Here is a 26,984-nt window from a genome sequence, read left to right as displayed (position 1 = left end):
GCATAAAGGTGCACAAGTTAATATGTATTTTAATATTTAATCTAGATATGAAATACAAAGATTAGTGTGTGTGTGTGTGTGTTGTTTGTATTTTCTGTTTGGTTTATGTGGAGCATACTCTCATGCTAGCTATGGCAGAATAGTACATTTCGATGTTAGTGCGGAAAGTATGTCATTACTTCACGAGTACCGAGATATCTCGGTCTCTCCTACCTATGGCTCGTGGCAAGACTCGGGACGAGTGAAGAATGACATTTCCGAACGTGTATCGAACGACATTTTAAATACAGTTGCGAAAAATAAGAAAAACATCATGTCTTCTTTTTTAATGCACGTTCAATAAGACAGAAACAATTTTAAATATGAAACATTGTACTATTATTACCTAAGTATAGTTATTTATCGTTTATTTAAATTGTTTAAAAACAATATCGAATGCCTTTGGAAACTTAAAACATGCTTGCAATAAGAAAAAAATCGGACAAGTGCGGACTCGCCCACCGAGGGTTCCGTACTTTTTAGTATTTGTTGTTATAGCGGCAACAGAAATACATCATCTGTGAAAATTACATGAGATACAGCCTGGTGACAGACGGACGGACGGACGGACAGCGGAGTCTTAGTAATAGGGTCCCGTTTTACCCTTAGGGTACGGACCCCTAAAAACGCCTCTTCTTTGACAGGCGTTTCGGCAGCTATTCCGTTCCATTTAGACAACTTATTAAGAACGGTCTGTTTCTGCACGCTAAACAGCTACGTAAAGTAGCACTTTTTGAGCAACTGTATTAAAAATCTATTTCTCGTTTCCACAGATTTTATATCTGTTATTCCAATGGCTAGGTTTTTGGGACCTACCTGAAAAAAAAACTACAAAGAAACCTCGTCATAAAAACCAGAATTAAACGTGATGTGATGAACTGTGACGCACCTGTTAATTATGTCGTTTGTCGTTCTTGGGTATTGTCTGTAGTAAAACAAAAGGATACCTGTAAAACACAATCACCAGTCATGCTTCACTAATAAAGACGAGGCACTGGCTATTCTCGAATGTAAATTAAAAAAAAACACAGACATAATAATGAAAACGTCTTTGCTTCTCATTCTATGTAGAGAACCGTAGAACGGCGCGCACTAACAGCCATTAGTATTTTTTTAATGTCTTAGCTCATGGAGATTCTATTCAAGTTTTTTTCGATAGTACTTACAGTAATTTAATATTATATTGGTGATTATTTTTCAATAGTATAAAATACTGCCTCTGCATTCTTCAAACGGCATTTTAGTTAACGTTAACGTTGAGTCAACGTTAACAGTTAATTCATAAAATCAATATTTAAAAGTATAAGGATATGATTCTGTAGAGGAATTTGTAAAAAAAATTATCTAACGCAAAATCTTTGGCGGAACCATGCAATATTTGCATTCTTGTTTTTTGACTTATATCATGCATAAAAAAACTAGCCACCTGAGTATAATATACCTATGTATAATTATCTAGACCGCCTGTTGTTTACCTATTCTTAATGTGTTGTATTATTTGTATTGTTTCCGTATTGAGGTGTGCAATAAGAGAGATTTGTATTGTATCTAGTTATTAATGAATAGGAACATTAGTATACCAATTTGGAATCATGCGGTCAAATGATATAGGTATTAATTAATGTCCTCGTGTTAATATATACTATCATTTAGACGCCTATAATTATTTAGGTACGTGGTAATTATTCTTGTATTCTACAATCCAAGCCTTTATCCGTTCTGCAGAGACTTTTCGTCGCCGTAAGGAGGGGTATCCAAATGGTCTTGAGTAATTTTTTTCTTCAAGTACTGACTTGGGTCTTAAGCGTATCTCTAGTACCTATCGCTAATATATCTAATAATATGTTCTTCATTTTTCTTAACGTACCTTTTTAATTTTAAGAAGCGCTGGTGGCCTAGCGGTAAGAGCGTGAGACTTGCAATCCGGAGGTCGCGGGTTCAAACTCAAACCCCGGTTCAAATATCATTTGATATTTACCAGTCGCTTTTCGGTGAAGGAAAACATCGTGAGGAAACCGGACTAATCCCAACAAGGCCTAGTTTACCCTCTGTGTTGGAAGGTCAGATGGCAGTCGCTTTCGTAAAAAACCAGTGCCTACGTCAAATCTTGAGATTAGTTGTCAAGCGGACCCCAGGCTCCCATGAGCCGTGGTAAAAATGCCGGGACAACGCGAGGAAGAAAGAGGACCTTTTTAATTTTTAACCGACATCAAAAATAGGAGGTTCTCAAATCGCCTGAACCTTTTTTATTGGCCAAATTGGATGTTTTAAATATTCACTGTCATCCTTGACACAGATAAATTAAACAAGTAAAATGTCATTTTTTATTCAGCCTTCCTTTCTGAATAATGAGTATCGAATCTCAAATGTACCTATTTACTTATAAACAAAAATTTGGAACCACTTAGTCTGTCGCCTCTTATTACCTTGCCAGCAAAATGTTACGTAAGTTAAGTAATTTTGTCTACAGGGTCATTTGTAATGATTTTGGCTTTGGCAAAGTTCATTGAACTCGGGTCACTGTTACTGTCTGTGTTAAATTGCGTGTCTGCTGCCAGTTGCTTTAACAATAAAGTCAATTGAGGAGTGTCTTTTCAAACGGGCTTATTTATTCTATAAACTTATTTCGGGAAATCGAGAAAAACATAAATTCACGGTTTCCATTTCGTAATTATTATTTTGTACTAACGTAAGTTGACATAAATGTTATGCGTTATAGCGGCAACAGAAATACATACTCTGTAGAAATTTCAACTCGCTAACTATTACGGTTTATGAGATGTATCTCACAGGTGACAGACGGACGGACGGACGGACAGCGAAGTCTCAGTAATAGGGTCCCGTTTGACCCTTTGGGTACGGAACCCTAAAAAGACACTCCTCAATTATACTATTTCGATCTCAAAAGACGTAACAGATCATTAAGGTACCCTATATAAAAAATTGTATTATGTTAGGTATCTGTATTTATTGCGTTTATCAATAGGTACTTGTACGTAACGCCCATGAACCATTATGACGGTGACGGTTCCGTACCATTTATGACGTAGGTATTTAAAAAAAAACTACTTACTAGATCAAACCAATTTTAGGTGGAAGTTTGCATGGTAATGTACATCATATATTTTATTAGTTTTATCATTCTCTTATTTTAGAAGTTACAAGACACACACACACACACACGCACACACACACACACACACACACACACACACACACATATATTACCATGTCTCTCGCGCAAACTATTCAGTTTAGAAAAAAATTATATTAGGAACGTCAATATCATTTTTGAAGACCTATCCATAGACACCCCACACGTATGAGTGATGAAAAAAAAATTTCAACATTCTATATGATTATTTTTGAGACTCGATACTTACTTATATAGTTCTAAAGGTAACGTTGGGATTCAGGCTGCACCAGCATTACTGCTGCAGTATTACAGCGCGACTTTACTGCCGCTAATGTTAAAATAGCTAGTGCTCTACGGAATTTTACGGCAACAATGCAGTCGGCAGTAATGTCACGCTGCAATACTGCCGCACTTGCCGCAGTCTGAATCCGAACGTCACATGTCGAAAGAATCATACCGCTACTCTGAAGCTCTGAACATATTGGCCCTCCGTCCCCGTTGTACACAGTTCTGTACAGTCGCCATCAGATATATCGATGCGGCCTAGGTGCACAAAAATATCTGAACACGTAATATGCGCCTTACAATAGATGCGTTTTCAGATATTTGTTAGTACTTTGGCCGGTCCGACATATATGATGTATGTGATGGCGATGGATATAATGTATTATCTGGTTCAGTCCTTCAATATATAGATGTTTGCAGATGACCTGACTTCGGCTGAGATAGTTAACGCCCATTTATGTCAACCGCATGAATTATAAATGTTTGCGTTACATTTAAATTAAACGCCCTTTATAGGGCATCGGTCTCAAAAAAGACCACCTGTAACATCATCAATTTTTTTTTGTACAGAATTTTTAGTATCGGCGGTGAGGCTAGAATTGAAGATTTTTTCAATCTTGCCCGTTAAAGGGTTTAATCTATCGGTATCACCACTTATTTTCGTTCGAGGACACACCCATGAATTTGTTGTAATTATCCTAATGCACTAATTTTGGGTCATTATCCAGATTTGTGCCTGCGTCTAAACTCCGTCAAACCATACTAAATGTATGAAAACATTGACGGAATTGAGGACCACAGTCATATAATTTGTCAATAAATGATTTTTTTAAACCGTCTAATTAGCTTAACAATCGATAGTACAATGTGACTCATGTTAGTTTAAATTAGATTACCCCAATGCGCTTTATTTACATGACATATTTACGACGGCTATGTTGCTAGACTTCCATTGTCACGAGCTGTCAAAAACATACACGCGCGAAAATTATGACAAGTGTGGTTTAATTACGCGGCGTTATTTCCAACTTTCTGCCGTCCTATCACTAAAACCTATCTAACCCACAAATTATAGTTTTGAGATATAGGCAAAAAACGTTCAAACCCATATCTCTAGAAAATGTGTACATTTCTTCCGGATTTCTTTTGTGCAAAAATTAAAACTAAATTTATCCTTACTTTGTTTGAAAACCATTTCCTCAAATATTATGTTGTTAATTAGAAAATCACAATTTTGTGTTTTAGTGTTGCAAATAATTACTAAAATATGTGCGATATTACTCCTAAAACACCGTTAAGTATACCTTAACCGTTCTTTAGAATTGAATAACATATAAAAAATAACTAAATAACGGCCAAGTCAATTTACGTGTTTATAGTATCGTAATTTTGAATTGTGTAATAAACAAAACATAGCTTAATAACCGCAAAGGTACTGAACAATTTTATAGTATTTTATCTGTTAAAATATTACTTAGAAAACATTTGTAATAAACACGTTATTGGACTGTAACCATTTTTTAGCTATGTAATGACTATACATATTGAAGTAATTTGTATGCATTCCTATACTAAAACCCCGTTAAATGACGAACTAGTAATGCTCACTAGGTTTAAGTCTTGGAAATATTCACAAAAAACGTTTATTGTATTAACAAAATCATGTTAACCTGTATTATACTACTAAGTTTTAAGAGAAATTCAATATGTTAAATCACATCTGAATCGTATATGTATTTATTCGCATGCAAAAATAAAACCAAAAACTTAAAAAATACTGACGAATCAGTCGTAAACTTTTTAAAAATTTTAAAACGCAAATTGTGTCAGTCTCAAAAATGTGTTAAATTTTATATAAAAAAATGTACGTGAAGAAGTAGAGTACTAACCATTGTAAGGTGCCTGATCCATGTAAGGCCCAGTGTCTAATGAAGCCCACTTTTGAAAATGCGCCCCCCGCGCTTTGATTGCCAGTTCAAAAACCTAGTAAGGCTAAATGACTATTTACACTAAAACCTATCATTTCTCAGATCCCTACTAGTTTTGTATACGGAATTTGTGACTTCCTGAGTTTTACTACGGTAAAAGGTAAGTTAACATGCTACTTACTAGGTTTAGAGCCATATAAATCTGTAGTAATCATAATAATTGTGCCGATTTTGGAGCAGGTGGCTCTGTAATCGGGTGAGTACTTACGAGATTGATACAAATAAGATAAAAAACGAATTTCCAATAATTAGTTACCCACCTTACCTAGTAGGTTTTTATATAGGACAGCCAAAATCAACCTTTAACACCCTTCGCATAAAAATAAAGCATTAATCTCATGCATTATGGAATGGCTGTAGTACAATATGCGGAGATGATCAGAGGCTTCACTTTCATAATTCCGTTGAATTTGGGGACCCGCTAAAGTGTGGTAGTTTCTTAAGTTACTTGGAGTTAGTAACTATTACAAAGCTCAATTAATACCTTTTTTGATTTCGATTCCATTAATCTGCACTTCTTTTCTTCTGAAACTTTTTCTCGTTAAGTAGAAAAATCTAAACTTCCCTTCTAATGCATCTACTTAACTTTTTTTAATGTTCGTCTCGTCTAAGGCCGTTGAAAAAGACGATGCGAGCCAAAACATGATCCTCCCTCTAATTCACCTTATTGATCATATCATCATATGTATCCTCGATAGCTCTATTCTTCTTATATTTTCCCGTCGCTTTGGTAATATGCCGTTAGAAAGTCCAATTCCTTCTCCTTCTCAAACTACCGCTCTATTTATTTCCATTTCTTTGTTTCCTCTCTAAAGTTCTTGAGTGTCTGTTGTACATAAACAGATTACCGTTTTGAACAGAAACGCGCTCACGAACCAATATTAACCCGGCTACCCTACTCTGCACAGTACAATTATCGCTCTTGTAAAAATACTGCAGATATGGTATATCACGGTGTTATCATTCTTGGATTTCGGTAATGCTTTCAACACGGGTGACTTCGACATCTTAGTAGGTATATTGCGCTCTCTTAATGTATCTCCTGTGACAGTGAACTAGTTTCATAGTTATTAAGTAGGGCGTCAACAGAGGTGGATTGCTCTTAAACTTTATTGTGCCTGCACAGGACGGGGCAGCGTGTTGTCTCCTGTTTCATTTCCTTACTTTATATACTCTAACACGTTATATTTCCTTCTTCTACCACTTTAAACATACTGTCAAGGCTCTTTTACTCATCTACCATAGACTATCTGCACCATGAACATGAACACTAATTTAGAAAGCATTTTGATTTGGACTTTCACGTTACGGTCTCAAGGTAAATCCACTGAAGTTATAGTGATAGGTCAAAGTGTTCTGCCAGGACTGATTTTAGTACTCTACCTGCCATTATTTTTAACGGTACCTATTTAGATTTCCTACTCTCCCCAGGTCTCATAAATCTCGCTGTTTCTCTATCATAGATACCTCAGATGAGCGAGTTTAGAAGGAATTTTTTTGATATAAAAGCATCACTCCGCAGAGTTCGAAACATTACGCCACTAAGATTGCCTTAGCTCAATCCCTCTTACTAACTATATTAGTTTATGCTGACACTTGCTACTTAGACCTTTGGAAGACCAACTCAATATGTTTGAGCAATTCCAGAACTCTCTATTAAGTATATAGTTGCTTTTTAAATTAGATCATGTCTTCGTAGTGACCATGTTCTCGCTACGTAGAAATCCACTACCGACGTGAATTATCATTGGTTTATCGTTCTCCATTTTAGTATGTAAATCGTAGCACTTACTTTCGGTTTCCGGTTTTTTTTTTATATAAGCATGCATCAATCAGTCACCGAATAAAAAAGACAACTTACAGCGCACGGCGCATTGTTAAACTGTCTGCCTTATACGTAATAAAATTCAAGGGAATATGTTTTACACTTAGCGGGGTTTTAGCGTGGCATTGTTGGTTGGCCGTGAATAACTGTTGTATTATTATTCTTTTTCTCAAACATAATTACCCGTTAAGCACACTAAATAGGTTTTAGTGATGTATTTGTTACATGAATCGCAATAGAAGTCTTTTACACAAACGGTTAAAGAACGTTAGCCATGTTTAAGCATAGTAACTGTTTTTTTGTGTAGTATTTAATAAAAAAAATTGTACTTGATAAAACATATTAATAGTTTTTCCAAGTAAATGTGTTTTAGCTATGTATAACGTAAAAGATTAATTAAAATAAAAAACTGGCTAAGCGCTTTTATATTACTTATAGAAGAATAATGTAGGTTTGCGTTTTTATAGTATTGAGAAGTATCAAATTATAATGCAGTTAGCGTGTTAGGTCGAGTCTGTATCTCCGTAACTACAACAGATAAAAATATGATTCCAAGACCAGTCGATAGAGAATTCTTATCTCTTTTAGAATATTTGTCCAAATGAAAACTGGTATTATGCAGCTTTGAGCGGTTTTAGAGATAGGACGGCAGCTTTAACAAACTAATTATGTATATTTGTATATTGTTAATTATTTCAACAGTAATGTTACTTTCAGTGGATAATAATTTAATAACGGTTACTATTTCTTTCTATTGCAGATACGCCGAGATCCTAAACTTCTCAGGCGGACCTAGGTCTAATTACACATTCCCGAAGGATTTCGTCTTCGGCGTGTCTACCGCTGCCATACAAATTGAAGGAGCTTGGAACATAGATGGTAAATAAAAGATCATTCATCGCTGTTGCTTTTTCATCTTCCGTAGCCAAAATGGCAAAAATGGAACCCTTATAGTTCATGTTTTTTTTAGCATTTGGACCGTTCACCTAATTGTCAAATGAAACGTAGAAAGAACGGAATAGTTCGCAATAAGTAAGATATTAACAAAATTTATAATTTCCAGGCAAAACACCGAGTATATGGGATAACTTAATTCACAATAATAGAAGTTTTGTGAGAGATCGCTCAACGCCAGAAGTTGCGGCCGACTCCTATCACTTATACAAGAGGGATGCTGAAATGGTCCACGAACTCGGAGTGGATATTTACCGTTTCTCCATATCGTGGCCTAGAATCTTACCTACAGGGTTAGCCAATGAAGTCAACCCTCTTGGCATACAGTATTATAAAAATCTAATCGATGAGTTGACGAAATACAATATAACGCCCATGGTGACTATTTACCACTGGGACCTCCCACAGAAACTACAGGATGTGGGAGGGTGGAGTAACGCTCATATAGTCGATTACTTCACTGACTACGCAAAGGTTCTGTTCGACAACTTTGCAGATAAAGTAAAGTACTGGATTACTTTTAACGAGCCGATGCAGACGTGTTTGGAGGGCTACGGGGGCACTACCCGTGCGCCGTCACTCAACCGTCACGGCATCGCCGAGTACCTCTGCACGCATAATCTCCTTAAAGCTCACGCTAATGTATACCATCTATATAGCCAACAATACCGCTCTTTGTTTGGAGGTAATGTGACATAAACACTTGAGAAAGCTTGGAATACAATATGATGCCATTAAATTAATTGACTCCATTATATTTCAGGTAAGATCGGCATGTCCTTAGATTCCAATTGGGCGGAGCCGAAGACAAATTCTGCCAAGGATAAGGAAGCGGCTGAGCTGTATTTGAAAACACATGTGGGTATTTCTGGATCAAGCTTACCTAATTATAGGGTTAAAAAACGTCTAACCTTCGTGGAAGGTTAATTATTATTTTAACCTTATTTGTATTAAATTATCTGTTATTAATATTAGCCTTTTTGATAAGTTAAATCACGAACAACACCTAGTGTTTTTTGCGGACGACTAAATGTTTTATTTGTGCCTGTAAGATCCTATAATTAGATTAAGCATTAATCAGATACTTAGTTAGGTTTAATAATTTAGTTTTTTCTTCTTGAAGGTTGGCTGGTACGCGCACCCCGTTTATTCTGCAGAAGGCAATTATCCACCAGAACTTATAAAGCTGGTCGATGAGAAAAGCAGACAACAGAACTACAGTCGGTCTCGCTTGCCCAAGTTCACCCCTGAGGAGGTCGCCTACATTAGAGGCACCGCCGATTTCTTCGGCTTGAATCACTACACTACATATCTCCTTAGTATGGCAGATAAAGAAGTAGGGGCTATACCATCTCACGAAAATGACGTAGGCATCGTCAGAGTTCAAGATCCTAAGTGGCCGTCCCGGTCGTCATCCAGCTGGCTCAAGGTAAAGCAATTAAATATTGAATACATCGTACAATTAGGCACCATTGTAGTTAATAGCTGTAGCCAACAGCTAACAAACCGATAATGTTATTTATGCAAAGGAGGCTCGGCTTGTGTCGATTTGCTGTCGACACCTACTGTGAAAATTAACTAGTGTTTCTATTACCTTTTGTGAAAACATATATTTACTACCTAAATGTTTATCTACGTACTACGAATAGGTAAAAAGCATTGTCATTATTCTATAACATGTTAAGATAAATATTTGGGGTAAAAATAAACCAAAAATGCCTGTTACATAAAATGCAAAATATATGGCAAGGACGGAGCAAAGATTTTTAAGCGTTTACTTACGTAAAAGTAATTTTGTTTTTAATGTCGGACGTAGATTATTCGTTTGGGGAAGAACCCTGAAGGCGAGGTCGACTTATTTTGACTTTGCCTCCTATTCTGTTGATTAATAAAGTTCTTGACTGTCATCCACTTTATGTACATATTATCTACCTATGCAAAAAAATAACCTAACGCAAAATTCATATACCTAATCAGAAACAATTTAGAAAAGGAATCTAACATCTGTAAATCCTCAAACAATTGTCCAATAATTCATATTGACTACAACAACAATTGTTATAGAATTTCTACAATAACATGAATTCAAAAAAAAAACTTCCAGGTGGTACCCTTCGGCTTCCGAAGACTACTGCGGTGGATCTCCACAACATACAACAACGTCCCCATCATCGTGACCGAGAATGGTTACGCAGACTACGACGGCGTGGACGACTATTCCCGCGTCTCCTACTACAGCCACTACCTGAACGCGTTGTTGCACGCGATTCACGAGGACAAGAGCAACGTGCAGGGCTACTTTGCATGGAGCTTAATGGACAACTGGGAATGGGATGATGGATTTGTGTAAGTATCAACAAGTTATTGAATGTCAGGTAGAATATGCACGGCATCGACAGCGGCTTTCTAGAGTCCCAGGTGTCGTACTGCTGCCACTAGCGGGGCTGATATTATGTTCTCTGTAAAATTAAGAATTATTTATGATTGGGGGCCTGTGAGGGATAGAATATAACAGTTTTGTCTCCTAGAGAGTTCGATGAAAAAAAAAAGGTTTTGGAACCCCTGTTTTAATGAGACATATCAAGTCTACGCATTCGTTATTACAATGCGTCGTGTGTAAAACTCTCACATTTTAATAACGTATTATTATGAGAAGACGCGTAATTTAAAAGCGTACCTACCAAGGACAATATAATACGTACTTTATCATTGTTGCGTAATGGAAAAAGCATCAGCGTACATAGTTATATCGAAGCGGCGGGTCATTACCCGCCTTAACGCGCGTTTATTGCGTTAATGCGCGTCGGGGGTGAGTTGATAGTCATAACCTACGTTAAAGGGCTGGAGCCGGCAGTTCCAAGATATACAAGATATACAATTTTATAAGCTTTCATTTATTTGGTAAGCACAAAGAAGATATTTTCGTAGAAATACAGAGGGTTCAATGGTTAATTGACGGAAACCATGTCAGTGCTAAAGCCTCTTTTCCTGGTGCCGACAACCTATATATATATGATAGCAATAACAAATCATGAAACTTTGCATGTAGTATTTCATCAGGTAAAACGCCTGAAAGCTGTAAACGGATTACGCAATTTACACATTACACATACTTTGCGGTCATAATGTGGTAAGGCACGTATTTTTTACATGTTCATTTTACAGCTGACGGTCTTTCCACCGCGATACAACCGGCTGACATTTTTTAAATTTAAAACAGCATCTAAACTATCATCTGACAAAGTATCAGGTGGGAGGCGATGGCTGACGAAATATGCTCCTGGCCCGCGGTCTACTCGAGGCAGAGCAATTTTGCTGTCTTGAATTAAAAGAGCTGGGAACGGACTCCGTTGTACGAGTAGATGCTCTCTGTTGATATATCAGTCAGTTATGCATGACAAAGTATTAGTAGGTAGTAATGTAGGCAGCAATTGTATTAAATTTACAACCAAAACTTTTTACAATAAAAATGATATACATAATATACATGAATATTTGTGGAAATAGAGCCTAAGAGCTATATTTACCTACATATTCGTACCAGCTGATTACCTAATCCGTGTAAATATACCAGCCAGCTTATTTTTACGACCAATATTCTTTTACTTTTATGAATCTTAATCACGAGATATTATGAGATTATGTATGAAAGTACTATAAAAACATCTCTAATCCTTGACTATCTTCTTGTTACCAAGGTATTTTGCCAAATATAATTTAAAAATGTAATTCAATACTGGCTTTAATCAAGTGATATTTAACTTAAGCCTAATGAAATTTGTAACTGCCAATCTTTATTAGAACGTTGCCATGAAATAATCTCATTAATGGACTAATATCGAAAGAACGGCCTCCTTCCTAGTCGGTAGCGACTCTGCTTACGAAGCTAAAGGTCCCGGGATCGAATCTTGTTAACGGCATTTAATTGTGTGTTTATTACGGTATTCCTGAGTTATGGATGTTTTTTGTAGGTATTTAAGTCTATTAGGTATATGAGTGATGTAACTGATGTACGGTTTTAATGCAATGGATCCCATATAGACATTTAATCCTCAAAACAAACCTGATCGACTCCATTCATAAAAATCATAAAAATTTGTCATCTAGCCTATTGTAGCGGCGGGCGGCTTTTTTTTGCTAAAGCGTAATAAATATTGAAATCAAGTTAGTATCATATTTTATATTTCTGAATACAACGCCAACAGCCATTCATACGCCCTGTTTCCTCGCAGATTTAACTGTAATGAGCTTTAACACACCTTGTCCATTAATAGAGACATTTCTCGGAGCCATTATCTCAATGGCTGCGATAGAGGGATTTACTTAATGTAATTATATCTACTAGGTAGATAAATGCAATAACGCGAATATATAAGAATAAAGTTGACAACTAGACACTAAAGATTACGCTGATTTCTCCGGTTTTGCACAAGACACTTATTAATGAATATGGAAAATATTATTATTTTGAGGCACTAAGTAAATAGGTTTTAATAATAATAAGGTAATAATGTATCCTACTGATGACTACTTGACATAGGTGAAAGAGGAAACTGCATTTCAACAAAGGGTAATATCTTTTAAGACAGTTTGGCAAACACAATGATAAGAACGAGTATTGGTTAAGACGAGTCCTTTGATTTAAGACTCAACTCAGTTCTTCAAACTGTTATAGGTAATTAAATCGAAGTTACAGTCATTTTTAATTTGTGAGAGACTCGAGCATTTTGTGGAGACACGAGTCCTTTTCAGATAATTTTCAGTTTATAAACTGAAATAGATCTCATACACTAAAGAAAAAGTGAACTAGTCCACCGGTGGCCGAGGTGGGAATCGAACCCGCGTCTTCGCTTACGTGGCTATATATCTATTTCAGTTTATAATTTATATATAACATTTAATAGTAATAATAGTATTTTGTAATTTATATATGTGTGACTACTTAAAAAACAAATAAAAAAAAACAAAATAGTTTAATTGGTTCCTTTGTTGAACTCTCAGTTTATTACGAACTTAGGAAACTCTTAAAACTTCTCACTTGGTTATTGTATAATACTTCATAGGAAGGCTGAAGTGCCATGCTGCTATTAAAAATGACAAATGAAATTGGTGGAGTTAGCTAACAATAAGTTAAGTAGGCAACAGAGCAATATTGATAGCACAGACTTTGCAAGTGTTAGTTTACACTGACGTTTAAACTAAATTTAAATTTGACGTTTGAAATAGCACCTGCACAGTCTGTGCTATCAAAATTGCTGCCAACATAGCTTGGTCTCACTCTATATTGTGTATTGATTGGCGAGGCTTGTCAATGCTCAACAACTTTTTTAACCAATCGCTACTGTGGTCTAATTATGAAAATTTTTGTATGCTCAGCTTTCAATATAAAGTCGAATACCACCCTTCAATAGCAGATAAGTAACTATTATATCTCTCAACTTTCTCTAGTAGATAAACATGTAGGTACGAGAACATAAGTGCACTCTCTGTGCCGTAATGGATAACGGTGGCTCGTATAGTGTGTACTCGCAGGAACAAAAGACAATAGGGATAGCTACTGTCGTATTCAATAGATAAAAGCATAGTCTATCCTTTATAACAGTCATTGTGACACACGAGTTTTGTGTACAGAATATAAAGTAAACTCTGTTTGCGAAACTCAATTCTGGATGACGGGAATTTCCCGAAATCTATTTTGAAACAATTACTCGTTGCACTGCTTTTTTATTTTAGTTCACGGTATTATAATTTAGTGTTCGATATCTCGAGCTTTTTAATATATCTCGATTTTCAGATATATTTCCAAACTCCTTCGCCCATTCCAGAGCCGAGGATAGTTAGCAAATAAAACAAAATATCAGTCAAACGTTCTGTGTTATAATTTCACTCGTCACATTTGTAAATGCATTTGCAGGTCCCGCTTCGGTCTGTACTTGGTCGACTTTAAGAGCCCAAAGAAGACACGCACGCCCAAGCGTTCGGCGCGGCTATACACAGACGTGGTGTCCACGCGGCGGCTTCCCGCAGACTACGACCCTGAGGACTTTTCCGCGTTCTCCGGAGCCGCCACACTGGCTCCCACTCTGCTCCCCCTCCTAGTCCTCTACAGGCCTTAGTTACACCCCTACATACCTTTTTCTTTTGTAAAAATCTTTAAATTAAATTACATTTAAATATTATTAAGATTCATTATCAACTTGATCCCTAAATTAAGCTTAAGCTAGCACTGAAGAACTCCAGAGCGGCCTAGCCGCTTTAATACTCGACGGTCATAAGCTTGCTGGCGTTGTCGCGCGCGACGTCGCGTTTTAGTTGCGCCTGGATGGAGGCGAAGGACTTGCCCTTGGTCTCGGGCAGCATGACCAGCATGAACACCAGCCCGAGGAACGAGAATGTTGAGAAGCCCCAGAATACTGTGTAAATGCCACATGAGTCCTTTACCACCTGTAATTTAAAAAAAAAAGTTTATTCATTAGGCGCTAATGTAATCGGCTTCTTAAACATGGAAATGGACGCGTATTTCCAAACGTCATACCTAATATGCAAACATGATTTAGAGAAAAAATGGTTAGGACTTGAATAAATAATAAGTAGTTAGGTACGTTATTGACTAAATCTTCAAAACATACCATAACCAAAGGAATTAACATTAGGTATATTTATTTTCCGGGCTTTATTAAATGCTGATTTTGAATTATACTTATAAGAACATTAATTTGAATTAAGTATGTAGATAATGTCTACACAGTCCACAGGTAAAAAAAAGTGTCTTTGGATCTCTTGCAAAACTGTAACTGGTACTTATTTACTATAGTATGAATATTTACCTGGAAGAGTTTCTGCACTGCGAACATGAAGATTCCCGTGTAAATATGCGCAACACAGGAAGCATACAACTTGACGTTGGTCGGGAACATCTCCCCGATGATGACGTAGGGTACCGTTGACAACCCTATAGCGTAGCACACGATGTACACGAGGATAGAGGCGACTGGCAACCAGTGTAGAAACTGGACAGAGTCCTTGTCTGCTTCGTAAAACCAGTAGAACGTTCCAAGTGTTCCATTCATAAGCCCTACTCCAAGCGCAGACAGTAGCAGCAGTGGTTTCCTTCCCACTCGGTCGACAAGGCAAACTGACAACACACATGTCGCTACCTGCACACAGCCCACCATAATAGACTCTACGTAGGGTTCCAAGTGTCCAGCGGCTGCGGCGTCTGAGCTGTTAGATGACGCCGTCTGGTTAAATATCACCTGGGCGTACGCAACCACAGCAGCACTGCCACAAAGTTGTTGAATCGTGAACACTCCCAAACTTATCCACATAGCTTTTCTATTCGTCGCTTCTGTGACAAGGTCGAGCCAGGAACCTTTGTTCTTCATGTCTTCCTGGACATTTATTTCGATGTTTTTGAGCTCTGTCCTTATGTCTCCACTGCGTAGCATTCTTAGGGATCGTTCTGCTCTTTCGCTACGATCAAATTTCAGGTAATAGTACGGCGACTCCGGCAAGAATATGAAGCTTAAAACGAATGATATAGGTAGGATCAAGTTGATGCCGGCTAGGGTTTGCATCGAGACGAAGGGTCCGATACAGTACTGGGCAAGAATACCGACCTGAAATGAAACAAAAATATATATCAGAAAGGTATTATGCTAAACCATTGCTGATTATCGAAGTAATTATAATGGGATGAGCATGTTACAGTTACATGAGGTAAAAGGGTTTCAATAATAGGGCCAATTATAATTAGCAGGTGACTACGTCGTGGCGGCGTGGTTTATTTCTTCAGTATTTTTCTTTTCTTGGTGATCACATCAATCATATGACATACGAATTTATTTTTGCTTATCCTGCGTGTGTTTTAAATAAGTTATCTGCCTGTAGTATGTTTTATTAACACTGAATACCTATTTTCAAGTTTTTACGTGTTGTTTTTTTCAATATCGTATATAGCTGATTGTTTTATACATTAACATATTTTATCTAAGTGATATATTCGAGTCGTAAGTGGAATATACGAGTACGTAGCGGTGCTAGTAATACACAATACATACGAGTGTCGTATTATGGAGCAAATTCTTGAACACAAAGCTCAGTTTAAATATATATTTAAACTAATATAAGGAAATAGATTTCATATTTTGTACATGTTATAATGACTTTAATACAGGTAATCAAAGTCAAACTAGCTGAACAAGTCAAATTAATTTCTGTTCCAACTAGAACCAACTTATTTACATAATAATTGAGATCGTTGAAATCTGAGCAATGCGTCGTTGGCAGGACAACTGTACCTATTAATCGGCAATATACATACGGGCAAGGAATTTAGTACCAGTACGATTTCCTACCTTGTCACAATGACAATAAAAATATGAGGTCCCTAGCGACTTTCATGTTGTCTTTATCTTGTCTCATTGTTTGAAACCTGGACCCTTCTACTGCGGGCACAGAATTTTTTCAAAGATTACAAGGCGAGGTTTCCAAAGTAACTAAACAATCGAAATGTAATCAAGACTAGCTGTACTGTGTCTGATGTCGGCAAGCCATGCGCTATATGTAATTAAAGCAATGAGTCACGTTTTGCGCGCGTGTGTGCGTCAGCGCGATTGCACACAGATGGAAAGACTAATGAGAACGTTTGAAATTGTTAAAAGCTTGAAGCTTAATACGCATGACAAGTAATTACCCTAAATTATGTTTTAAAGTGCCAAATCGACACAGTATCCTACAGTTAAATAAATGGAATGGGACAATCTTACAAAACTCTACACATTTTAAGCTCAAGAAGGCTTATGTCGTGGGACTTGTAGGTAGTGTAAGTACTAGAAGACAATAACACCTACCTACTTTTATTAGACTAATAGACTCAGACCAAACAAGTCTATAACGATTTTGCACACGCAGCGCACGTGTTATTTTAAACGTCAAACTTCCAACGTATAAATAACAATTGCACTGCATGTGCTTTCAAAATGATTGCAGACTTATATTGGTCTAACTCTAGTAACCTTGTTTAAACAAATATAAAGAAAATACGCCAGATCAGAAATAGACATTCGTTCACAATTAGTATATTTGCAATTGTGTTTTATAATTGTTGATGATTTCTTTTTTTTTATGCTTTTTTGTTCACAATAATTAAGTAATTCATTAAATTAATATTTGCAATTGTATTTTAGAATTGTTGACTATTTATTTTTAACCCCCGACGCAAAAAGAGGGGTTTTATAATGTTTGACGCCAATGTCTGTCTGTCTGTCTGTCTGTCTGTCTGTGGCATCGTATCTCTTAAACGGATGGGACGATGTCGATGTGTTTTTTTTACGTGAAAGCGAATTTTCTTCCGGTGGTTCTTAGCCAAGTTTTTTGTCAAAAATCGATCCAGGAGTTTGAAGAGTACGCGTATCAATTAAAACGCGACCGAAGGGAGTGTTTTAAATTGACACGATTTGCGAATTAGATACCTATTTGCACATGTATCGTACAACGTTTTACATTACATATGTCCCTTTAAATTTTCGACATATTTACGTAATGTGCTAATTATGCACTAGTGCGGTAGTGTAGCCCCATATGTACTGTAATAGTACATTACGATACAAGTGCGAAAAATAGGAAATTCGAAACGAGTGGTGATAAATTAAAACACGACCGAAGGGAGTGTTTTAAATCGACACGAGTTGCGAATTACCTATTCGCACATGTATCGTACAACGTTTTACAGTACATATGGCCCTTTAAATGTTCGACACATTAACGTAATATGCTCATTTTCGCACTAGTGCGGTAAAGTAGCACCATATGTACTGTAATAGTACATTATGATACAAGTGTGCTAAGTTGGTCATTACACACGAGGCGATATTGTGCAATAAGAAAGCCGATGTGTGTAATGACAATAGCACCCGCGGCGCGTTTCATATGTTAAACGTTTCAACACACTTGCGAGGAAAAAACAAAACTTTTCACTCGATTTTGATGGTAAAAGGCTATCGTTCTCGATTCTTGCCTCTATTAGTATTACTGGCAGCGTCAATTTTATGTGTTCTTCATTTTCAATGCTTGAAAATGTCATTTTCGTCAATATATAAACTAAAAACATGCAAAACTATTCCAATTTTATGACAAATACGGAAAATGTCTGGCACGTTATTTTTTTACGCACGATTCCAATGCGCGCGCAAGGCAAAGGCGCGACCGAAATCGACAAACAGCCAATAAAATAAAAAAAAGCTAATATTTTCGTATTTCTATTCGACGGATAGAGATCAAGTCGATAAAATGTTATGTTTATTCATTAATTTAATTTACGAGACAATTTAATCTATAAATTATGTTTGGTGTGATAAAACCTCTTTGAACTAACTCGGCCAAATTAAGAAGGCTCCGTTTCCATGCATATTATTAGCAATCAGTTACCTTCTTAACTCAGTCGGATATTATAATGAAAAAGCACAAGTGTTATAATATACTGAAAAAGCACGCGTGTTTAATATCTAGGATTATGAGCCAAAAATCGGTGGAATAAAAACGTCGTTTTGAGCAAGTGTGTTGAAAAATGATAAATGATGTAAGGCATTTTTAGTATAAAAGGATTTTGCTGGCTGGCTTTTTAAATTTAATACTTATTATTGCTTACGTATGTAAATTGCACCTAGACACGCAAAGTGCTCTCCTCGTGTTGATATTGATACCTACCCGAGCAAGTGAAAAATTTCAAATTTCGATAAGTGGAATCTTGAACGCTGCGAGGATTTTAAGGCATGAGGGTTAAACAAGCTTTACGGTAGTCACTCGGTGGAATAAAACATAACATTTTCATCTCAAAATTTACATCTAATTACTTTGCCACTCTTGTCAATAAAATAAACCTTTCTCATCAGTTTTGGAAGAATATAGAGAACCTTTACGAGCGGGTTTGGTAAACTTTTTGTTTATTAAATATGTCGTAGATTTTTCTTCACTCCTTTTGTTAATCTTACCAAAAATAAAGATTCCTGCCCCAGTTTAGATATAATTCGATCCATTCCAACTGCAAAATCTCAGAGCTATCTCGTGCATACGATATTCCAAGCAATTGACCTCAATGATGCCGAATATCTACCGCAAGGTGCTCACAAACAGGGTGCCCGCCTTTAGCGTTAGTGCATATCGGCGTTGAACATTTGTGACATTATCATTTGGTTAAAAAAAGGTAAAGGGTACGTCTGAAAATATCGATACAAAAAATGTGCCAAAAATATGTATACACTACCTTAATATATGGGCAATTTTTGGCGCTTTTTTCGTATCGATATTTTCAGACGTGACCGAACCATATTGTCGGTTGTCGATAAGGTTGATTTCAATTTGCAGCTATGTGGAAATAGCGCGTTTTGACAACCGACAATAACTACCTTTTTAATTGAAATTGACACATTGTATTTCCTGAGATATTATTGTAAGGACAAATTCAGGATGAATGCATTACTTTTGTGTGACTCAAATAAGTCCATCAGTAGGCCTAGCACATGACTGGCGCGACAGAATCTCGCGAGATAGACTACCCTTCTTTTTCTAACTATATTAATATTGTTAATTAAAGAGACGGGTAGTATATCTTTACGCGAGCAGCCCGGCGTCCAAAAATGTTTACGTTGGCAACATATCTAAAATGTCCAAACAACGAGTCAACGTCAACATATTGGTGGAAATTTTTGAAGGACTCCCGTGAGTTGTAACGTAATCGAATAGAGTCTAACCTAATTTTGACAGAACACCGGGTGCGGAAGTGTCGTTCTAAGCGTCACATTTTCATATAAGTTTGACGTTTATGATTACATCTCTACATTTTCTCGTTGCATATTTCGTGCAGAGTTAGCCGAGTCCGATTCTAGCAAATTTTAAGCACTTTGACATTAGAAGATTGAGGGTGACCTATAAATATGTGTATGTTGGCATTAAGCCCATTATTTGTACAAAATGTGAGTGTAATTCATAAAATGATGTTAAATAACAACATATGTTTCGAATAATCAAAATTAGACTACCTACACATTTTTTAACTAGGTACTCAGTTTACCTGGCTCTGGTAAAATAGTCGTGGCGGAGCGAAACGTATTGTTTCGTACAGAACAATGCATTATTTATGGCCGTCCGTCGTAAGTATTTAAGTTTATTATGTATTCAGGTGGTTATCCTCCAAAACGTTAGTGAACACGTGTGGTTTTGTGCTTTTAAGAGGCTGTCAACACCCAATGTCCTTGAAATTGATGTTACTTAAACAGTTTTTTAAGAAAGACTATTTGTTTTAGTCAAGTAAGAAAAATATATGTTCATATTAATTATATTTCAAAGACCGTGGTTGTACTCGATACACGATTGAACGAAATCGGCTCGATAGAAAATAATTGCAAAGATTGGTCTTAAAATCACAATTAAACGGTTTTATGCCTTTATTGTTTTGACTTATGGGTCTGCAATTAAAATCACAATTTCAAAACATGTATATCTAAACCGTGGTTGAGTAAAATATTACACTAATAATCCACTTTTTTATTTAAATATTTTTCTTATTATTCCCTTGCCCAGGCCCAGTAACATGCGACAGTGCTATCTCATTTACTCCGATACAAATAGACACTAGACGAGATAGCACTGTCGCATGTTACTGGGCCTGAGCAAGGGAATAATAAGAAAAATATTTAAATAAAAAAAAGTAGATTATTAGTGTAATATTTTACTCAATAGCGGTTTTGATATAAATGTTTTGAAATTGTGATTTTAATTGCAGATCCATAAGTCAAAACAATAAAGACATAAAACCGTTTAATTGTGATCTTAAGACCAATCTTTGCAATTATTTTCTATCGAGCCGATTTCGTTCAATCATGTATCGAGTACAACCACGGTCTTTGAAATATAATTAATATGAACATATATTTTTCTGACTTGACTAAAACAACATAGTCTTTCTTAAAAAACTGTTTAAGTAACATCAATTTCAAGGACATTGGGTGTTGACAGCCTCTTAACGAAACCTTATACTCGTAGATTGATGGCGGTCTAGGATAAAACGATAGGTTTGTTTCAAAGTCGACTATGTTGTTATCTTTAAAATATTCATATTGTAGAAGAGCGTCAATGTTCACACAGTGCAATTCTAATTACATGTGTTGCCTTTTAAACGTTCGTTCGTCTGTCGCCTTCGACAGCGCCATGCATTTAACGTTACGCTGTCGATTGTGGAAAAATCATATCTATAGTAAACACGGTATGGTATAGACAAATACTGTAAAACAAGTATTTACCATCAGTTTTTAATCACAGCCAACATTTTACTATACACAAGAGCCAAAGAGCTGATTAAATTAAATTTTTCATTGATATTTGTTCGTTTGAAAATTAATTGCGCTATACATCCCATGACTGGAGCAAAAAAACAGAGTTTTAATTGGTTAATAATATTGAAACCAATTGAAGTAGCTTTCATTAAATACATAGAAAACATAAAGGACGAATTGGACATTCAACTTTTAAAGCATAAAGCGGTAGAAGTTTTACAGATGTCGGTGAAATATCAAAAATACTCCAAATTTTCTCTTAAATGTCCCATGATTGGTGCCGTTAACATACGCACTTTGATCCTGAGAGTGAAAAGCCTGGAACTTCTTTGTTTCGCCAGTGTACGGGGTACAGGGGTAACGGGGAAACTTGGCCATTACAATCGGGACCTACGATGAATAGATAATTCGTCGATATACGTACTTTATTCATGAGAGTGATGAGCGTGGAGAGGGCACCTCGGACTTCATTGGTGGCAATTTCGCCGGTGTACATGGGTGCCACGGTGTAGACGATGCCGTAACCTAGCCCGGAGAACATCCGTGCCACATACAGCACCGACACTGACTTGGCCACTATCACTAGGATCCAGCCCAGGAGGAATGGCACGGCCCCTGAAAATTTTGCATGAAGACGTTAATTATACGACTCATATCTTGGTGACGGTAGATGATCCTAATTGGTAGTTACTTGAAAGAAAGCGGTATCACAGAGATGCAATTTTTTACGCTTCCAAGTGAACTAAAAAGAAAGTTCAATAGACGGCAAAGACTTTGGAGTCATATGAAGAGCCTAAAATAGATGACGACTGTACTAATACTAAGAAACGTTGAAAATGAGGCAAGACAACATTAAAAAGGTACAAAGAATATTTTTGTATGAAATGTGGACAGATGCCTGGTTCCATACCCAAAATACAAATTAAGGGAGGTAGATGGTAAGAGAAGAGGTGTTTGTTCCCAAAACCTACTTTTGTATCATATCTAACTAAAGAGATAAAGTTGTCATTTCATTTAGTCTACTTATGGCAATAACACGATTGCTATTTAGAGATATTGAAAGTCGTGTGATCCGTAAAGACAAGATATAGCACTGTTTTTTTTTGTTTGACTTAATTATTATAATTTCATAGCTCTTACCAATAATTGAGCAACAAATATTTTGAAAAAAATAAATGTCAGCGAACTTTTTTGATTATATAATTTAAATATAGGCCTTAATTTGACAGGTAGAATTTTGACATGAGTTGATAAGCACGACAATTAATTTGAATCTCATGAACTACACCGCCACTCACGTTAAATATTTGTATGCCCCATATACCCAAAAGTGGAGCTCTTAATTTTATGTATGCAACACCTGTTTGAAAGACTACCTGCTTTTCGACAAATAAATGAATTGAAAATAACATTATTCATAAACGCTTGTCAAGTATATCGGGCCCTTGATAGTCGTTGGTAAAAATATAACAAAGGTTTACTTTATGAATAAGGGGATAGAATATTTTACCAAGTAATAAGGTAGTTTTTCGTCCAAATCTGTCGGCGAAGTAGGCGGAAGGGACAGGCGTAAGCGCAGAGCACAGGATCATGATGGAGGTGATCCATGAGCCCTGGTCCGGGGTGGTGGGGATGGAGCTCTCGCTGGACTGTAGGTAGGCGAGCGTCGGCGATGGCCAGCCGTAGCAGGTGCCTGCTGTTGCGGTGATGAGGGTTGCTGGAATTGATAACAGTCAAAGTCAATAATAATAGTGCGATCACCTGTTCTAAGTAATAGATATATTATTTTAAACATAGAATGTAACAGTTTCTTTGCTTGTCGGGTAAGTGTACCTTTTGATAATGGTGCAGGTGGGATGGGCCCAGGCGATGTCGGACAGGATTGCATAAAATAATCTTGATAAAAATCAAGATCGAGAAAACCACTTATTCGACTGGGCCCATCTTGATTCGTTTGGAGTAATCATGATAAAGCAACCTTGTTGACCAGCTCATCTTAAAATAAGCTTTTATTCTTCTAGCAGGAGACCAATTTTTTGTTATTTAAAAAATTAAGTCTACGCAAACATGTAAATAAAAGACGCAAATTGTTTACTGAATTTTTAAAGACCTTGGCGATTTTGATATGCGTCTTTCCTTTTATACAAAAAAGGTAAAAAAAGATCCTTTATTTTTGTATAACACGGCGAAGGTCATACCACACCACATACAAATAAAATAAGAAATAGGTTAGGTGATGAAGATGATGTTATTACTAATGCCTACATTCATATACTTACTTACCTATATTTGAATGGTATAATTTATAAATAAAACATGCGTTGGTGCTTAAGGTTATTTTTGTGTTTACAATGTAATGTCAAAAGCATGCCAAATTATTAATTGCTAAATTGAAATGGATCCAAATCCATGTACAGTATCTATTCATTGATTTTATAATATTCGTAATTAGGTACTCTGAAAATACTTAGGGCATGGGCATGTCTCACAATGTCCTTAGTAATAGTAATGTCCTGAACTGGTATATAAAGTGCAAAGATATTAATAAGTGGTGAACGGTGTTTGTCACACATACTGTAAACAGTGTTTAAAATACTTTATAATTAAGCCTTTCTTGTAGTGACTGTTTGTTTACCTAAATAAATAAGATTTGCAGGAAGCTTTGTATGGCAGTTAATTTATTTGTTAATTAGCTATCCAATACTTTCCTTGGACATTTGTGAAACAGGCTCATAGGGTAACAGAGCTGTACAAGAATACCCAATCTTATCCAGTATGTATTTTTAAGGTTAAGAGGGAAAGATACCACTTACTAGTCCATACAAAGAGAGACGTTTTTCCACATATAAAAATTTCCCATTCTTCATGATTTTTTTGTATGTTATTTACACAATAAACAACTAGGTTTATAGGTTTTCCTTTTTTTTTATTTGCAACACAAAAAAACGTAAAACGCGGAACCTATAAACCTAGAATATAAGTAAGTAAATATTCTTCATTGTGCACCATACAGTTAAAATTATACAGAAAATGAAATACAAAATATATTATGCTGAAGCGATCGACATCAAAATCAAAGTGATTTGTTAAGATTTAGTTAGTGGAAACCGTTTTCTCCCGAAATGCAAATTTTATAGAAAAAGTACCGTTATTTCGTTAAGATTGCAAAACTCTTCCCTCTTAATAACTTCAAAAATGGTAAGATTGGGTTTACTTAGCAAAAAAGTAAATAGTACGATAAGCCAATAAATTAAATCATAATTTATTCCGACATAAACACAGTGGGTTGACTTTAGAGTTGGTGAAATAGAAAGTAGTTTCATAAAAGGAGTTGTAAATTATTATGATACATGCGTCAATATTTTGGTTCATAAATATTTGTTTTCTGCAATGTTAATGGTGTTGATTACTGAACAAGAAGGCGGATTTCACATGAAAATGAATGTGTTAATGGAATACTCAGTGTTGTGCAAAGTAGGTGCATTGCCCTCTACGCGCTCCAGGGTTGCCAACTATTCCACATCTACATAAATGAAAGATAAAAACGTAAGTGGCAAATTTTTTTATGGGGAATACTTAGTATTTGAGACTTATACAGGTATGTAGATATTTTATTTTGTCTAGTTACTTTGTTTATTATAGGTATTAATTCAATCAATCTGTTTATATTTTTCGAAAAAAACCGAGACGTAGAGAATAACTAGAGACAAACATAGACAGTAACCCTTTTATTCATAAACGTGTACTAAGTTTACGAAGCCGCTAATAATCGTTTGTCCCTTTCCATCATACCAATACATCGGAAAGGGACAAACGATTATTAGTGGCTTCGTAACTTTAGTACACGTTTATGAATAAGGGGGTTAGTATATTAAGAGGGAAGCATAGCACTTACTCGTCCATACAAAAAGAGAAAATATTTTTCCACTTCTAAATATTTTCCATTCTCCATGATTTTTAGTATGTTATTGACACAATAAAAAATAAGGTTTATAGGTTTTCCTTTTTTTTTTAATTTACAAAAAAATAAGTGTGACCTATAAACCTATAATATATTATGCAGAAGCGAGCGACACCAAAATTAAAGTGATTTTTTAAGATTTAGTTAGTGGAAACCGTTTTCTCCCGAAATGGAACTTCATAGAAAAAGTACCGTTATTTCGGTAGGATCGCAAAGCTATTCGATCTTTCCACTTAAGTTAATACCTAAGTACAGTCAGATGCAGAGAGAGGTGACCCCCCCCTCCTGCATACAATCATATGCATGCATAGACTGATTGTATGCCGGGAGGGTCACCTCTCTCTGCATCAGACTGTACCTATATCAGTATTTTACGCAGCACGAGCAACCCTTAGTAGGTATTCTATGTGTAGGTATTCTGAAATGTTTGATTTAAGTATTTACTATATATACTTATGTGTACATGGTGAACTGTTTACATAGATAAGGAGTTAAGTAGGCAAATAATGAAACATGAGCTTAAGATAATACAAGTGCATTAATACTATATTATGACGATTAAACCAATAATTATTTTACACTACACTGATAAAGACTATAAAATATTATGAATGTGATTGCAAGTGCCGATTGATACCTAATATCTACTCGTGATATAATCTTAGTACATAATATACGACCTACCTAATCCAATGTGGGTGCTGAATTTGAATGTTACACTCAAATCGACAGACAAAATGCCAGACAAATCCACATCCCATGGAACTAATAAAAAAGTATGCGGTGTCATCTAAATTATGACTACTAGGTTTCTTTTTTAGGGTTCCGTAGTCAAATGGGAACCCTTATAGTTTCGCCATGTCCGTCTGTCTGTCTGTCTGTCTGTATGTCCGAGGCTTTGCTCCGTGGTCGTTAGTGCTAGAAAGCTGAAATTTGGCATGGATATATAAATCAATAAAGCCGACAAAGTCGTACAATAAAATCTAAAAATTTAATTTTTTTTAGGGTACCTCCCCTACACGTAAAGTACCCCCCCCCCCCTCTAACTTTTGAACCACAGGTCCAAAAAATATGAAAAAAATCTTGGAGGAAAACTATAGCGGATATGATCAGTTTAGCTGTTTTTGAGTTATCGCAAAAAGTTTCCCCTTCATAGTAAAAAGACGTACACCCACAGTTCATCCCTTGGTTAACATCTACCATACTTTAAGCTCCAGTTTAGCTTATTGTGACGGAAGAGTAACTACGGAACCCTACTCTGAGCATGGCCCGACATGCTCTTGGCCGGTTTTTAATATTGTTGTTTTGATACCCATTCTTATAGGATATGCTCCACGTTTGTTAGTATTCGTATATGTACTAATGATAGATGTTGGCGCAACATAAGTACTCCTACGAAGACCGGTTGACGACACATGACGTCACACACATACGTCACGGCTCCCCGCTCCGTGTACCTACATCA

At 36.2% G+C, this 26,984-nt stretch overlaps 2 protein-coding genes across 2 annotated transcripts in view; one reads left to right on the top strand and one right to left on the bottom strand.

The window, feature by feature from the left end:
- LOC133518886 (myrosinase 1-like) overlaps nucleotides 1–14,406 on the top strand; it is a 30,373-nt gene extending 15,967 nt beyond the window's left edge. The window contains exons 2-7 of the mRNA XM_061852655.1: nucleotides 8,034–8,152; nucleotides 8,337–8,912; nucleotides 8,991–9,085; nucleotides 9,351–9,656; nucleotides 10,332–10,573; nucleotides 14,142–14,406. Of these exons, the coding sequence (XP_061708639.1) occupies nucleotides 8,034–8,152; nucleotides 8,337–8,912; nucleotides 8,991–9,085; nucleotides 9,351–9,656; nucleotides 10,332–10,573; nucleotides 14,142–14,343 (1,540 nt within the window). The 3' untranslated portion in view covers nucleotides 14,344–14,406. The remainder of the gene's footprint in view (nucleotides 1–8,033; nucleotides 8,153–8,336; nucleotides 8,913–8,990; nucleotides 9,086–9,350; nucleotides 9,657–10,331; nucleotides 10,574–14,141) is intronic.
- The window catches only part of LOC133518887 (facilitated trehalose transporter Tret1-like), a 46,129-nt gene continuing 33,229 nt past the window's right edge, over nucleotides 14,085–26,984 (bottom strand). Inside the window, exons 2-5 of the mRNA XM_061852656.1 lie at nucleotides 23,069–23,275; nucleotides 21,983–22,173; nucleotides 15,055–15,846; nucleotides 14,085–14,671 (exon numbers count right to left, since the gene is read on the bottom strand). Of these exons, the coding sequence (XP_061708640.1) occupies nucleotides 14,483–14,671; nucleotides 15,055–15,846; nucleotides 21,983–22,173; nucleotides 23,069–23,275 (1,379 nt within the window). The 3' untranslated portion in view covers nucleotides 14,085–14,482. The remainder of the gene's footprint in view (nucleotides 14,672–15,054; nucleotides 15,847–21,982; nucleotides 22,174–23,068; nucleotides 23,276–26,984) is intronic.

This window comes from Cydia pomonella, chromosome 6 (genome assembly GCF_033807575.1).
Source record: "Cydia pomonella isolate Wapato2018A chromosome 6, ilCydPomo1, whole genome shotgun sequence".
Lineage (NCBI taxonomy): Eukaryota > Metazoa > Arthropoda > Insecta > Lepidoptera > Tortricidae > Cydia > Cydia pomonella.
Note: the sequence above shows the minus strand (reverse complement) of the source record. Positions and strands in the feature narration are given on the sequence as shown.